At 35.3% G+C, this 14104-nt stretch overlaps 1 protein-coding gene across 7 annotated transcripts in view; it reads right to left on the minus strand.

The window, feature by feature from the left end:
• The window catches only part of CLEC16A (C-type lectin domain containing 16A), a 91033-nt gene that overhangs the window by 63202 nt on the left and 13727 nt on the right, over positions 1–14104 (minus strand). For all 7 annotated transcript variants that reach the window (XR_012777662.1, XR_012777663.1, XM_075515519.1 and 4 more), the window contains exons 7-11: positions 13808–13982; positions 12147–12200; positions 9904–10017; positions 4366–4594; positions 2812–2941 (exon numbers count right to left, since the gene is read on the minus strand). Coding sequence is in view for 5 of the 7 variants with exons in the window: in XM_075515519.1 (XP_075371634.1) it covers positions 2812–2941; positions 4366–4594; positions 9904–10017; positions 12147–12200; positions 13808–13982 (702 nt within the window). In the remaining 2 variants the exon portion in view is untranslated. The remainder of the gene's footprint in view (positions 1–2811; positions 2942–4365; positions 4595–9903; positions 10018–12146; positions 12201–13807; positions 13983–14104) is intronic.

The raw sequence follows: 14104 nt of genomic DNA on the forward strand, positions 1-14104 counted from the left end.
TATGTTTGTGCATTTCTGAAGCTGGATCACAAGCATCCTCTACGATATACTTAAATGCCACTGAGTTATGAACCCTCTTTGCCCAAGTTCAACACTGCTGTAAGTACTTAAGCCAAATTTCCCACATGATGTTCCTGTTGTAGATCTCAAAAGAACGTAACGATTCAAGCAAAAACAGCCTAAAGAATTAGCAATGTTAAAAATAAACCAAGAGTGCCTTCAGTCTTCTTAAGCATCAAACAAGCCCTACAAGCCTCATGACATCCTGAAACAGGGTGCTTTACACACAGTGAAGGGAGTTCAGCTTCAAAGTCTAAATAAGAAAGGGGACCAAGATATCCAGGTTCAAAATTACTAAAATACTTAAACGCTAGATAACACTAGGTCTGCTGTCAGACCAACAAAAGACGGTAATTACCCTAAAAACTGACCTATGATATCAAAGTAATATTTCTTTTATTAAAACCAATGTTTTAGGAGGTCAAAGCTGCAGAAATACCAGCAGCTGTTGCATTAACACCAATATTCCATGGTCTTAAACGACTTCTGTAATCTTTAATGCATTTTTCATCGTTTTCCCCCCACATACTACTTAGATTTATGAAATTGCATGACTTTAAAAAAAGATTATTACACCAGTGAGAGAAATAATTTTCATTCCAGATGCTTCTTCACAGCATCTATCTATCTGCATTATCAAAGTCTCAATCGCAATAATCTGAAGCTGAAACAACTTCTAGGAATCCCACTCATCAACAGGTCCTAATATAGACTAAATATATGATAGACCCAGAAACACTTCAGCTGTAAGAAAGCAGCAACAGAAGGCACAACATGGCATGAAGGTTTTGCATTCTGGAAAAAAACTTTGCTCTGTAACGTATCATAAAAGCAAGTTAATTTAAAACAAACCTTTAGGCTTAAACTTTGCAGTACTGAGGCACATCAAAATAAGATTACACCAAAAATACTTAAACTTTCTCTTTTATGTTCTTCACAGTAGTAAAAGGGCTAAGGGAATTGAAAACTTCACTTACCTTTTACAGCTACAGATTTTTAACTGCAAACTGTGCTGTTTTCCATTTATTTTTCAACAACTACTGAACAATTTTCAAAAACCACTTTTAATATTAAAGGCTGTATGGTAAGTATTTTCAAATTTATTTCTTAACTCTGTAAGCATTTTCTTCCTTTACTAGCCTTTTACTAGTGACTTGATAGAAGAAACAGATCAAATGCCATACAAGTATTCTTTGGATTATTTATTCTTGTGGAGTGTGTCCACAATTGAAGACTGCAACACATTAGGAATCACTATCAACACAATCCTTAATGATTATTCCAGTTATGGAAGTTTCTCCCACTTCAAACATGGAGTAAAAGATCACTGCGTTTTCCACTACCACATGGCTCACCTTACCCACAAGACTCAGTGATTCAAATCAGTGTAGGAAAGAAGCTATGCACACTCAAGCAAATTTCTTGAGAGATTTAGCTACTGTCTCAAATATTACATTTGGCATATAGAATAACACAAAAGCTTAAGCTATAGCAGCTTATCCACCTATATTTCCAAAAATTCATGTACAAAATTCATGTACAAAATTAATCTGTCCTTATTTTAAAAATATTTTTAGCTCTGCCCATTCTTTGATGCTGTTTATTTTTAGTAAAGATGCAGGATCACATCCTGCAAAAGATGTAAAGATGTCAGATCACATCTGCAGATCAAGAGTCCTGAAATGCAGACATTTGCCAAATGCATTGGCATCTCACATGTAAGTATTTTGCACTTTTCAAGACCTGAGCATCCTAGTTGCTTTAGTATTCAATGCAGTCATTGCCAATTTCTTTCTAAAAGCCATTTGGCACATACTTTAGTCAAAATATCAATAATATAGAACAATGTATTTTAAAGCCAGTTCAAGTCAAGCTTCAATTTCATTTTTACAATGAAATTAAATGTTATCTTTATTAATTAATGTAATCTAAGCTACAATAGAAACAGAACGAAATTCTGGGAATACCAGGCAGCATTTCCCAAGTTTAAAAATAAATTTGAAATACTATTGAACATGTGCATTTCCCCAGGGGAAAAATTCACAATTACTTTTGTGTCAGAGATGGCACCTGCGGCTTCTTTCCTTCCAGCATTCTAATAACAAGAACGAAAAATTCTTACTGAGAAGTGTCTTATGGGTATTTAATACATCTAAGTTTAAATTTTGAAGTCAGGGCTATTTCTGCTCCCAGAAACACTTAAAAACTGCATTTCCAAGAGAAGTTTTCAATAATCCTAAGATATACTAATGGACCTTGGAAACAGTACATAGGTTAGTAGGGTGTATTCGTAACTACTACTACTAAAATTCTGCAAAATTCAGCCCTGAACTGAGGAATTTTCCTTGTTTTTTCCCTATAGGTGTATACACAGTTGACAGATGTGACCATAAATATCCATACGAAAACTTCTTCTGGCTTAATTTAGAGGTTTAGAAAATTCTGGAATGAAAACATTTATATTCTGGTTTTATTGTGTTAATATTCTTTAATTTAACTTTACCAACTTAAGGCATCACAATTGCCATAAAGGAAAGCACAAACTTTACAAAGGAACAGGACCATTTCTGAAACTGACCAGCAGAGAAGCCATATCCCATTTTTCTGTTGCCTCACTTATTTGTGATCCACAAGAACCCCTGTAATTTTAATTGGAGGCAGATTTGAAACATCCCTTAAGAGAAGTGAGAGAGTTAATGGGAGGGCAAGTAAGGAAGCAATCCAGCAAAATACACTACAGTTCCTTTATACCTGTTCCAGTTTGTTATCTCACTCCCAGAGGCAGCTGCACTCTTTTCTTCATCTGTTGTATTCTGTTCTGTCACAGTAGAGATAGACAATTCTGACAGTTTACACCTCTCCATGATTACCATCTCTATTTCTAAAAAAAACAAAACCAAAAAAAAACACCCACTAAAATTTGATATTTTTAACAAACAGTTATTGCAAGCTCTTTTGCATTTTTAGTTTTGCATTAAAAGTGACTGATGCAACTACATATAAGAGGTATAACCATAACTCAGAAAGGTTAACGAATGAATAGATGTAGGCAAATTTTCTTCCCAATAAAGAAGTTTGCTTACATTTCTTTAAGGAATTTAACTGCTATAAGAAAGTTATATATATACATAATACATATAAAAAATATACATATTATTTTGGCAAATAAACAAGCAACAGTAATCCCCCTCCCCTCCAAACCACAGGAAGATAAAACATAGAAGCTCTTCCTGGAAAAAAATTTCTTTGTGAAAATGCTGGTGAGATTGGGGCATGGGTGGACATCAAGTTTCATAGAGGGTGTAAATAGGTCTCTACAATTACAGCGAACAGGATACCTGGTCCCAAGTGCTTCATACCTATTGGCTTTAAGTAGAAGTATTAGGACCAAATCTAGCTTTTGCTTAAGAATTTCAACAAAGATGACTACTAAATGCGCCAGTTTAAACAGTAGATCCTGTCGTATTTTCTTCAAATCATAGTAGACAATACATCATCAGTTATTTGACACCATTTAAGGAAAGCCTTCTCAAACAGACTGTTTACCTAAATCAAAATGCAACGATGTTTGGAGAGGGCTGTCAAAGCATAAAGATCTCGTTTCCAATTGCTTGCATGCAATTCTGCCACATTTTTCTCAATTTATATCTAAAGTAAAGACAAGTTTCTGATGTACATCCTTCTAATAGTTACTAACTAGTAAAATAAACAGTTACGATATGCTGTAAGACCACTCATCCTATAAAAACAATTCTTCTTAAGGTTAGCATTACATCAAAAATCCTGAAAATGTGCAATTAAAAGACCTAAAAGTTAAAGATGTTTTCTTCAGTTTTGAAGTCTTTAATATCATCTTCTACCATGTACTGGCATTTTTAGCACACTTGTTGAATTTTATCATTGAAACATATATCAAATACTCCTGACAGTCTTACAAAGGTGAAGTGGCTACACCATTTGCCTTACCACAAAAGGAAAAGTTACAAAAGTTGTGAAGTCTACTTACAAAGTCCCCCATAATCATGTACACCTAGGTGCAAGGCATGCATTTGTGATAAGGGCCAAAGACTACAGGAAGATATGAAAACACTTTTATAGTTTTTGATCAGATTATAAGTACATGTTCTGACAGAATGATTTAATATGAGAAAAAAAAACACAGCCAAAGACTGAAACAAATTTAATAGTTCCATGTTTACCTAGTGCAACAAGAGAGTAATTCATGTAACAGATCACACCTAGGTCCATACAGTAAATAAAAGTATCCAAATTGTAAGCATCATTTTTTTTTGCTGGTATACTCACCTTCATTTTCACTGCTTGTTCTGATGCCCTTTGAACTCGCTTCTGTACCTTTAGTTTTATCTAGGTCATCTTGGTTATCTTCAGATCCTCTCTCCTCTTCATCTTCTTCACCAACATTTTTATAGTTGGGTCTTTTCTGCACCCTCTTCTTCCCCTTCTGTTTGTTAATTTCAAGAGACCTCTCAAGTGTTTCTGTTGGTTTTATGAAACATCTGATACTTGACTTTGCCTATAAATTTGAAGAGTTTACACTGAGTTGCAGCAAGACATTTTTAACTCTAATTGATAAAGAAACTTCAGTTCATATAAAAAAAGCATTTTTAGAACGTAAATTAGCATACCACTTATATCCTAAAGATCTATAATTAAAAAATATGCCATCTTGAGACAAGAAGATATAGAACTACCTATTTCATCAATAGAAGTTTATTAATTTTTTTCCCGTCTTTGAACTTTCTTAACAGGTGAGACAGCTAGTACATATAAAATTAAGACACCTTTTGCAAAAAGGGTAAAGGCAGCAAAATTCAAAATGTGTGTTGACAGCAATGTATTAATATTAAATGCCTTTGGCAGCAGCAAGGACACAACCCAATGCTCTACGCCACGAGCCTTTTTTGAATCTTAAGCTCCCCTCAACAGCATACTAGTCCCTATATCAACTAGGAACAAATGGCACTGACATCAACCTTTTTTGGGCCTCCAGACATGGACTTACCAAGTCCAGAAAAGCAACACCACTTCATTTGTTAGACTTCAATATACTTGTGTTCTACTCAAAGATATCAAAAGTTTATCTTTCAAGTCAAAACACTGTTTTTGGACAAGAAGGCAAGCAGTATTCAATCAATACCTGATTTTCCTGATTATTAACTTACAGAGCAAGAAAATAATTTAGATGACAAATTTCTCCCAGAGGAAATAAGTTATTTCCAAGAGTCTGTGCCATCGTAACAGAGAACAATATATTCTTTCAGAAAGACAGTTCTACAAGAAGTTCTGCGACTAGCAGAACTAACAAAACTTGGTTTCCTACAATTTTGCAGATTGTTTCTGAGCTCCCTTCAGGGAGCTCACTTGCCTCCCTTGAGCTCCCTTCTCACTTGTTAGGCCTGCCAGCTGGATTACCAGAGTACATGTTCTCTCTCACCCAGAGCTATAAACATTGATCAGCCAAACTTCTCTGTTACTGAGAAATTAAACACATGGTTTGGGGGCTTCCTGCCAGCACAGGTTTATGCTGAACAAGACTGCTACAGAAACTTCATTACCTTTCAGATCTCAGTACTTCAACCACATTTAGCTGACGCTGGCTAAAGGTTTAAAAATTTAAGGGCAAGCAAAAGAAAATAAGTAAGATTAGAGTAAATACAAAATTGATTCCATTCCTTGCCTTAGGTGACTCAAGTACCACAAGCATTGAAGATGAGTGCATCAAGGAGACCTCAGAGAAAAAGTTTGGAAAAATCCCTCCCTTCACTTAATAAGGAACACCTATACATAAAAAATAAGAGATTATGAAAAGATCTGGGAAGAAGCCTTCTACAAGTCAAAAGGCCAAAATGTTTCTCTGACTCTTCTAACATTTTAAAAAGGTTTTATAGAAATCTTGCATAAGTCACCTTACACTTGGCACTGAAACAAACCATATAGTAGGAGGAATCTTTCACAATACCAAAAAAACCCACAATGTGAAATTTACGACACACGTCCCCCAGTAACCTCTCTGATATATTTTTAGTCTGATCAAACTGCAACATAGGAAGGTTATAAAACAATGAGAGTTACAACCAGATTATTGATGGCTTTTATTGATGGCTTCTGGTCTGAAAAGTCGTAAGAAAAGGGAAGAACACATTAAGTCCTATTCTTTAGGGGAAAAAAGAAAAGTAGCATGCAAGTCGCATAATGCATTTTCCCCTTGCTGCACTCACTTCTTACAATTGCTTCCTAGAACCCTGTAGCTACTTTCTTTATGAAGAATGTATGTACTTAACATCCTTGCATTTCTAATATGGTGTTAGCCATATGAGCAAAATAACAGAAGAGACCAGTAGACAGTGATGTGCACGTAAACAGTGAACCATGGTCTGGTCTGTCTCAAGAAAGAATGCTGAGAAAAAGTCAACACATATTTAGCAGAACAGAATATGTAACAAGGCTATATATTTAAAATATTCTAAAATCAGACTTAAAATTCATTTACATAGTATATGGTTTATCTAAGTTGATTATACAGTTTGAGATACTGCTACTTTATGCTTTTTAAAAGTCTTTCAACCATTATTTTCAATTATGGCTTATCTTGTGCAATGTTTGCTGGTAAAATAAGGCAGTACCAGTAACAACTTTTACGGGAAGGAGAAAGTAGGTTAAACAAGAAACCAAGAAGCATGAAATAGGTAGAACTGGCCCACATCCGAATTATGCAGGAAAACAGATCTCACAGGAAGTAAGGTAAAACCTTCGTGTGATGACTGCTAACAAGTTTAAACACATTCTGTTGGTCACACATAATCAACTCCCATCATGAGGTAAGACTTAGCATTTCTTCTGATGCCACATAAAACCAGAAACATAGGGAAAAAACACAGAAAGAAAAGTGTATCTTAATTTGCTATACTTTGAGGTGGAGAACCTGTTGAATGGAGGTTGGGCAATCATTACTGCCCTATGATGTTCAGCAGATCTCCATGGGTAGGTTATTGCCAATTCATAAGCTATCAGCAGTTAGATCTGCTGCTGACTTTTTTCACAAATTGATTTCCAGTAAAAAGTACCATTTGTTCCTGTTGTGACAACTACCATTGCTCTTTTGCCCTAAAGAACTCTGGATATGTTGCATTTATACACACCAACTGCAACCCTTCTCAGTTTTTAAGCATTCTTTACTCATTTAGTCTCCCATCATGAGGACACGTGACCCTGCTTCTGGCAATCTCAGTCCACACTCTCTACACCTCATTCCACTTTAATTCATTGTATTAGGAAGATGAATATAGACATGAGGTTCTACTTACTTCGGGTTTTAGAAACTACATGTTAGAAACTGACAGTTACACTGTCAATTTAAATATATCAAGACATCTGAGTTACAAGAGATGAGCAGTGTTAGGTACAGAGCAGGAGTTTAGAGATAACTGAGGCTCCCTGTAACACACAGAGATATCCCCAAAACAACAAGCTTAGGAGAGTATCAGAATCATTACCATGGGAAATTATACCAGAAAGGAAGTAGTAAAAGATAAATTTGGGTCTAACTTAAAAACAAATACAATTCTAAACTCAGTCAAAAAGTAAATTAAAAAACTTGCTCATCACTTTCCTCTACTAACCCCAGAACAAGCAATTCTAAAGTAGCTTCTGAAATAGCTTCCATTATTCAATAGTTCATCATTTCTTTGCAACAGAATACACCACAGTAATAACTTTGCAATGATCCTGATACACCTTATAGTCCAAAGAACAGCCCCTGAAACGGCTAACAATGTTCAAAAATCAATTTTCTGCTCAAGAGGTCCTATCACAGTGCAACAAGAAACTGACTCACCTTTACTTGGCTATGCCTCCATATCTACAGCTGACTTTAGCCTCATTGCATTGAGTTGTGTATCAGTAGAAAACACCATGTAATATATGCAGTAGTTGTTCATACTCATCAATTGAGAGCAGCTCATTTGATAGCTCCCCTTATTGGAAGTAGGGCATGGAGCTCTTCTGCTGAAGATTACTCCTTGCTCTTTCTGCAAATAACCAATCTCCACCAGTAGGCTTTCTGACAGTACAGGTCTTCCCTTCCAAGGTTTCACTGAAGAATATGGTTGAATTTACTAAAAACTAAAGTTTCTCCCATGGAAGTTTTTTCCTCATACACCAGAAGTGCCACCACTCTGCTCTCCCTGTAACAAAGCTCCACCTCTAGCAGTTTCACTAAGTGTCAGTCCTAGAAAGTCAATACTCCTCCTATTTACTACCTGTTTAGGTATGACAGAATTCCCAGTTTACATGCTATGAGGACACATCTTTAAGACCAGTAAGAAGCAGCAACCTAAACAGAACCTAAATTACAACCATAAGAGAACAGATGAACAGAAGTTGATAGGAAACCCCTAATATTCCTAACATTAGTCCAAACACACAAACATATGCTACAGATATTTTGCAACTCTGTACAGTAACTATGACAGCAAATCTCACTTCTGCAACAACTGGTGCCCCACCCTCTCGCCACAAATTTCTTAGTAACAAAGCTGCTTCTGCACAAGTAACACACACGACATTCAGTACGCAGCTAGCAGAAGGTCAGACATTTGCTAACACAAGTAAGAGACTGCTTTATCTTAAAGCATTCAGTCAGCTCTACCATTCCACTGTAGTTTTTTCTAAAAAAAGATTAGATTCTAAATATCAAGGTCAACAGTACAAAATACCAGAACCCAAAAGCTACTGGCTACGATAGCTGTGTGGGTGGCACAGCTTCCGCTGCACAGTAGGAAGAAATTTGGAAAAGTTGACTTGTATCATGGAAGAGTTGAAGCACATCTCTCCCTTGAAATTCTCAGCTGTAGCCACTGCTGGCAAAGAACATGCATAAGAACCAATCTACTGCTTGTTATAAATTAAACAGTCAGTAACTCTTTGCTGACCAGTCAGACATTAGGGGACATGTTCAATCTTTAGACAGAACTACAGTCAGAAGGCTCTTAACCAAAGGAAAGTCATACCCCCTTCTTATTACCATCCCTAAATAGGCCCTTAAAAAGTAACAAGCAACCATTTCACAACTGTGAAATCCACAACAAAAGGGAAAAAATCATATACATGACACACTTAGAAAAACACTAACAACAGCATCTAGCAACACCTACATAGGACTAAATCTGAAGGTACAAGGGCAATGACAGTGATAGCACTCCCATCTATTTGTGGCTGGTCTATATTCTCTTATGCACACTGATGCACACTTTCAGAGATGATCAGTTTTACAGCTAAAACACTGGGAATATTCAGATGAAAATCTTTATTTCCTTCTATATCCAAAGGATTTACCATAAGGCCAGGTATATTTTCTAAGTCTCTCATTTCTACTACAAGTTGCATAAGGAAATAATTTCACAGGAAAGTTGTGATGACTCATTTCTGTTTCACTACCAAAGAGCTGATAACAAAAACTGAACACAGAAGACTGGATTACAAAAGTGTCCCATCAAAATGATGGAAGCCTTTGCAGTGTCTGATCCCTGCAGAAGCAACTAAGTATTCTAATTTGTGTCCTACACATTCTTACACCACTACCTGAAATACATATGTATGCACAAAAATATTGCAACTTTGACAAGAACATGATACTGTAAGTTGCACAGGGCGTTTTTCTGCTATCATATGCAAAAACAAAAGCTGAAATCTTCTACTGCTGCTCTTCTCTCCTGAACACTATCACCTTAGTTTACCAGTTTCCAGATATCTGATTTTGTTTTTCAAATATTTTCTTTGCCTCTAAAAAAATATATATATATTAAAGATTAGTTGGCCACTTACTGAGTTTTTCTGTATATCTTGCTCAACTTTAGAAGAAAACACTGAGAGGTCACCATTAAGTATAACCTCAGCCAATGAGTTCACCAAAGGGGCGTAATGTATAATTAGAAAAACCTATTAAAAGAAGGGTGGAAAGAAATATCAGACATATATTACAGAACACATACAGTTTCACCATTTCAGTCACTGAACATACTTCTTTGACCCTGTTAAACTGGTATCTTAAGTTTACATATACAGTAAAGTACAATTGGTAACACATCAGGTCATGAAATCTACTTCAAAACAGGAGACTATAATCGTCTCTACAGGCATTTGACCTCTCTCTACATTTTAAGCTACCTAGTTTTAATAATTCTTCATACTCTTCCTCCTGAGAAATGTAAATTCTCTCTTCATAAGCTTTGAGATGAAAGTTGTGTGATACTCTAGCAAGGAATCCAAATTAAAACTGCTCCAGAAAATTATTTTTTTGAGAAACTACACAAACCAATTATGGTACACAGCATCCACAGACCTTCTTGTATGCCAACAACTGGCAGGACTCCAGTAAGTTCTGTGTTGTGCATACAATTACTTTGCAGTGATTCACAAGTAAGTGTCATGCAATAGGCTGAACTGGATCAGAAGCAGCTTTTCTGACTATGAAATCACAATGAATTATGGTCTAGCTACAAAGCTGCTACATAACACAGGAATAAGGGCCATACTACCTATAACACTAAAGCACTTAGCCAGAAGTGCTTTGGTGCTTTAACAGAGTTCTCTGTTTACACTAACCACTCTATTTTGAGGCAAGGCTTACAAGGTTGAGTCAGCAAACAATTGGCTTCTGGACAGAACCGGCTCAGGTCCAGCCACAATAGCCTTATGTCAGCTTATATCATTCTCTTCACAGGAATATCAAAGTTGGATCCCTAAGCAGTGGTTCTAGCTGAAAAATCCCCAAATAATTTCTAAACCAGTAAACCAAATCATTGCTTTGACAATATTTAGCTAAACATGATCTCCACAGGTTTTCTGATTAAAGTCAGAACCATTCCAGACATTCAAGAGTGAAGTGATTATTAGCATGAGGTGGTGACTTATGTAAAACTTTGGAAAGCCACAACACACTTCAAAAATACTTTGAACAACCTCACAAATCACTCAAGCTTCTTCTAATTCAGAAAGCGTAGCTCGACTATACACAGGCATGTTTTGGCATAAGTACGTTACATGTTCACTTTGTGAACAGTGGATGAAAATCCAGAGCAGTGGATTTTCATCTGCTAGTACGAGTCTCTCAAGCACTTGTCTTCTTAAAAAAAAAAATTAAATTATAGGCCAGACCATAATAAAACAACTAATGTAAAATCATAAGTTCAAAGAAAAAAAAAGTATAAATTCCATTAATACAAGCCAAAATTATTTTCAGAGAACGTAATTTAAGAAAACTAGCCTCACAGCAATGCACCAAAGACTGCAGGGAGAAAAGATTATTTTTCTCTACAGTAAAAAAAAAAAAAAAATTAAAAAAAAAAAAATTGACTGTAAAACTCTCTTCATTTGAAAATAAGTTCCAGAAAGAAAAGGAGGTGGGACTGGTAAGAACAAGAAATAACAAGTACTTAATTATAGATTTAAGGTATAAGCATAATAAAATTCAAATTGTAAGAAAGTTTGAGGTTTTGGTGGTGGTGGTTTTTTGGGGGGTTGGGTTTTTTGTGTTTTTTTTTTTGTTGGGGTTTTTTTTGGTTTGGGTTTTGTTTTGTTTGGTTTTTTTTAAAAAAAAAAAAAAAAAAAAATCGGAAAAACCCATGAGATCATTGCTCCCTCTATTTTTCAAAGAGGAAAATTCAAACCTGGAATCTTCCATAGCTTAGGCAGATTCAAAGTGTGAAGTACAGCATCTATCTAAATTTCACCTCCAATTTTACTAAATTCTGTCCTAGCATGTTGCATGACTATTATGCACGATTTGTCAGGTGGCGTACATAAACTATGATCACTGAATTCTCTAAAGGCTACCCTGTGCTATGGGATCCTCAGAAGAATGATATTAACTCAAGAAGCCATTTGGTCTGTCCATAAAAAGACAAATAATTTTTTTTTTTTTTAATGGAAACTGATAGGTTTAAAACTTCGTTTGCCAAATTGTCTTTAATGGCTTTGCCAAAATAGATGAAAATACAGTAATTTATAAACCATAACACTACTACAAAACATGTTCTGAAATAGGACAAAATACTTAAAATACTTACTTGAGAAAGAAGATAGAGAGAAACTTGGAGACTTATTTTTGGACGCTCTCCACCCTATGGAAAAAATGTTATGAAAAATGCTGATTTACTTATACAAAGTTAAAGCGTTTACACTGTTTAATACTTTATTTAAAACAAAACTTTTCATATTGTATTGTTCCACATTCTGCTACAAAATGTTCAGAAAGCATTGTGCTCTTTAACATTCACTTCTTGTGAACTATTTCAAATGAAGACTCTTCAAATAAGCATATCCCTTACTCCACATGCTGAAAAAAATCGTTACTGATCACTGTCTTCTTTCATAGTCACTTCAGTAACTTAACTTTAACAGATGAGTATCTGAAGTATGTTGGTTTTCACTATGCTACTATTCCTTCAAAAAGTACTTCTCAGTTAACATTCATTAAAGTCTGCTCTAAAAATTAGCTATTCAGAAACAATGAAATACTACCCACATAATAAAAACACGTTCTTGACAAACACTTCTCTAAATGAAGTAAATCACATTGGACAAAAATATTTGAAGTATAACTTGAGCACAACAGTGCTAAATTTATATACCAGTAGTAATGAAAATGTTTCTAAAAATAAATTAGTGATAACTTTAAAAACCATCACCAAATAAATTCATCAGTTATCTTAAGAGGTAAGAACAGCCCAATTTTACGATTGCAAATATCTCTGACCTCATGATAATAGACACAGATGCCTGACAACAGGAGGACAAGCAGATTTTTGTACATGCGTGAATGGAAAGAGTTAGAATAGCTGAAATGAAAGTAAAAGTTAGTAAGTCTGCTTCACCCTATTTCAATGGCCTTATCAATGGCAAGACAAGAAGCTGATTGTTATTCAATCTTCAGTGCACATGCAATATACTGAATTCACTAACTTGCAAGAAACCCAACCTCTGGTTAATGAAAGTATGCTGAAATTCACAAAGCACTATGTATCTTAAGAACATACACCAGTACAGAAGATTAAGAAGGGGGGGGGGGGGGGGAGGGGAATAAACTGAACAGTGAATGTATTTTTTTTTTTTTTTTAAAGACAAGTGAACACAGGAACCTGTACAGGTTTTAAAAGAACCGTTTCGATTTCATTAAAAATTAGGTTTCCACTAAATTTAAAGGCTATGCTTTAAAAATAAATTCAGCTATATAACATTCAAACACAGCTTATTTGCAAATACAAGAATCAAAACCAAATGTTTATATATGTTTATATTTTCTACCTGGAGTGGATTTTCACACAATGGAAAATTTGTGCGTATAATACTGGGAAAAGGTATTATAATCTGCTTTTGCCAGGAGACAAGTTACCACATCAGAAAAGGAAACTGCATATCTCCCAGTGTCAGAGAAATTTAAACCCAGCTCCAAATTTGCAGCTCTTCTCATCTCCACTATCGTTAGCATTTAACAACCATGTCATCCAAAACAGTATTTGTTTGGTGAATAACATTTCATCTATTCTGCTCTTAAATTCAGTCTCAGGGTACTTCCTCTACAGTCACCTTATTTAAGCTGATTCATGTAAAACACACAAACAGATACCAACAGTATTAACCCTACTACAGAACACACCTGCTGAACAAATCATTATGCATACTGAAAGCAAGTAATACCTTTGAGACTTGTTTGCAGGTATTAGCTTACCTTATCTTGATTTACTAATGAATACACATACAGGGGAAGAAAGAGCCTATTAAGTAGGTGGTCTGTCAGCACATCATTTAAAAATTCACAATTAATGATAAGGATATCATTAAGGTAATGTAAATGATCAAGATGTTCTGCTACCAGGTCACTCAGTTTACCCCTATTTCTGTGCCTGAAAAAGAGAGCAGAAAGAAAGTCTCAGATATAATCAATTGTCAAAGTCTTAAAAACTTAAGGAAAGAATTAATGTACATCCCTTCTGCAGATCACCTTGTGCAGATCGACTGCATAAAG

Source organism: Mycteria americana, chromosome 12, assembly GCF_035582795.1.
Source record: "Mycteria americana isolate JAX WOST 10 ecotype Jacksonville Zoo and Gardens chromosome 12, USCA_MyAme_1.0, whole genome shotgun sequence".
NCBI classification, from domain to species: Eukaryota; Metazoa; Chordata; class Aves; order Ciconiiformes; family Ciconiidae; genus Mycteria; species Mycteria americana.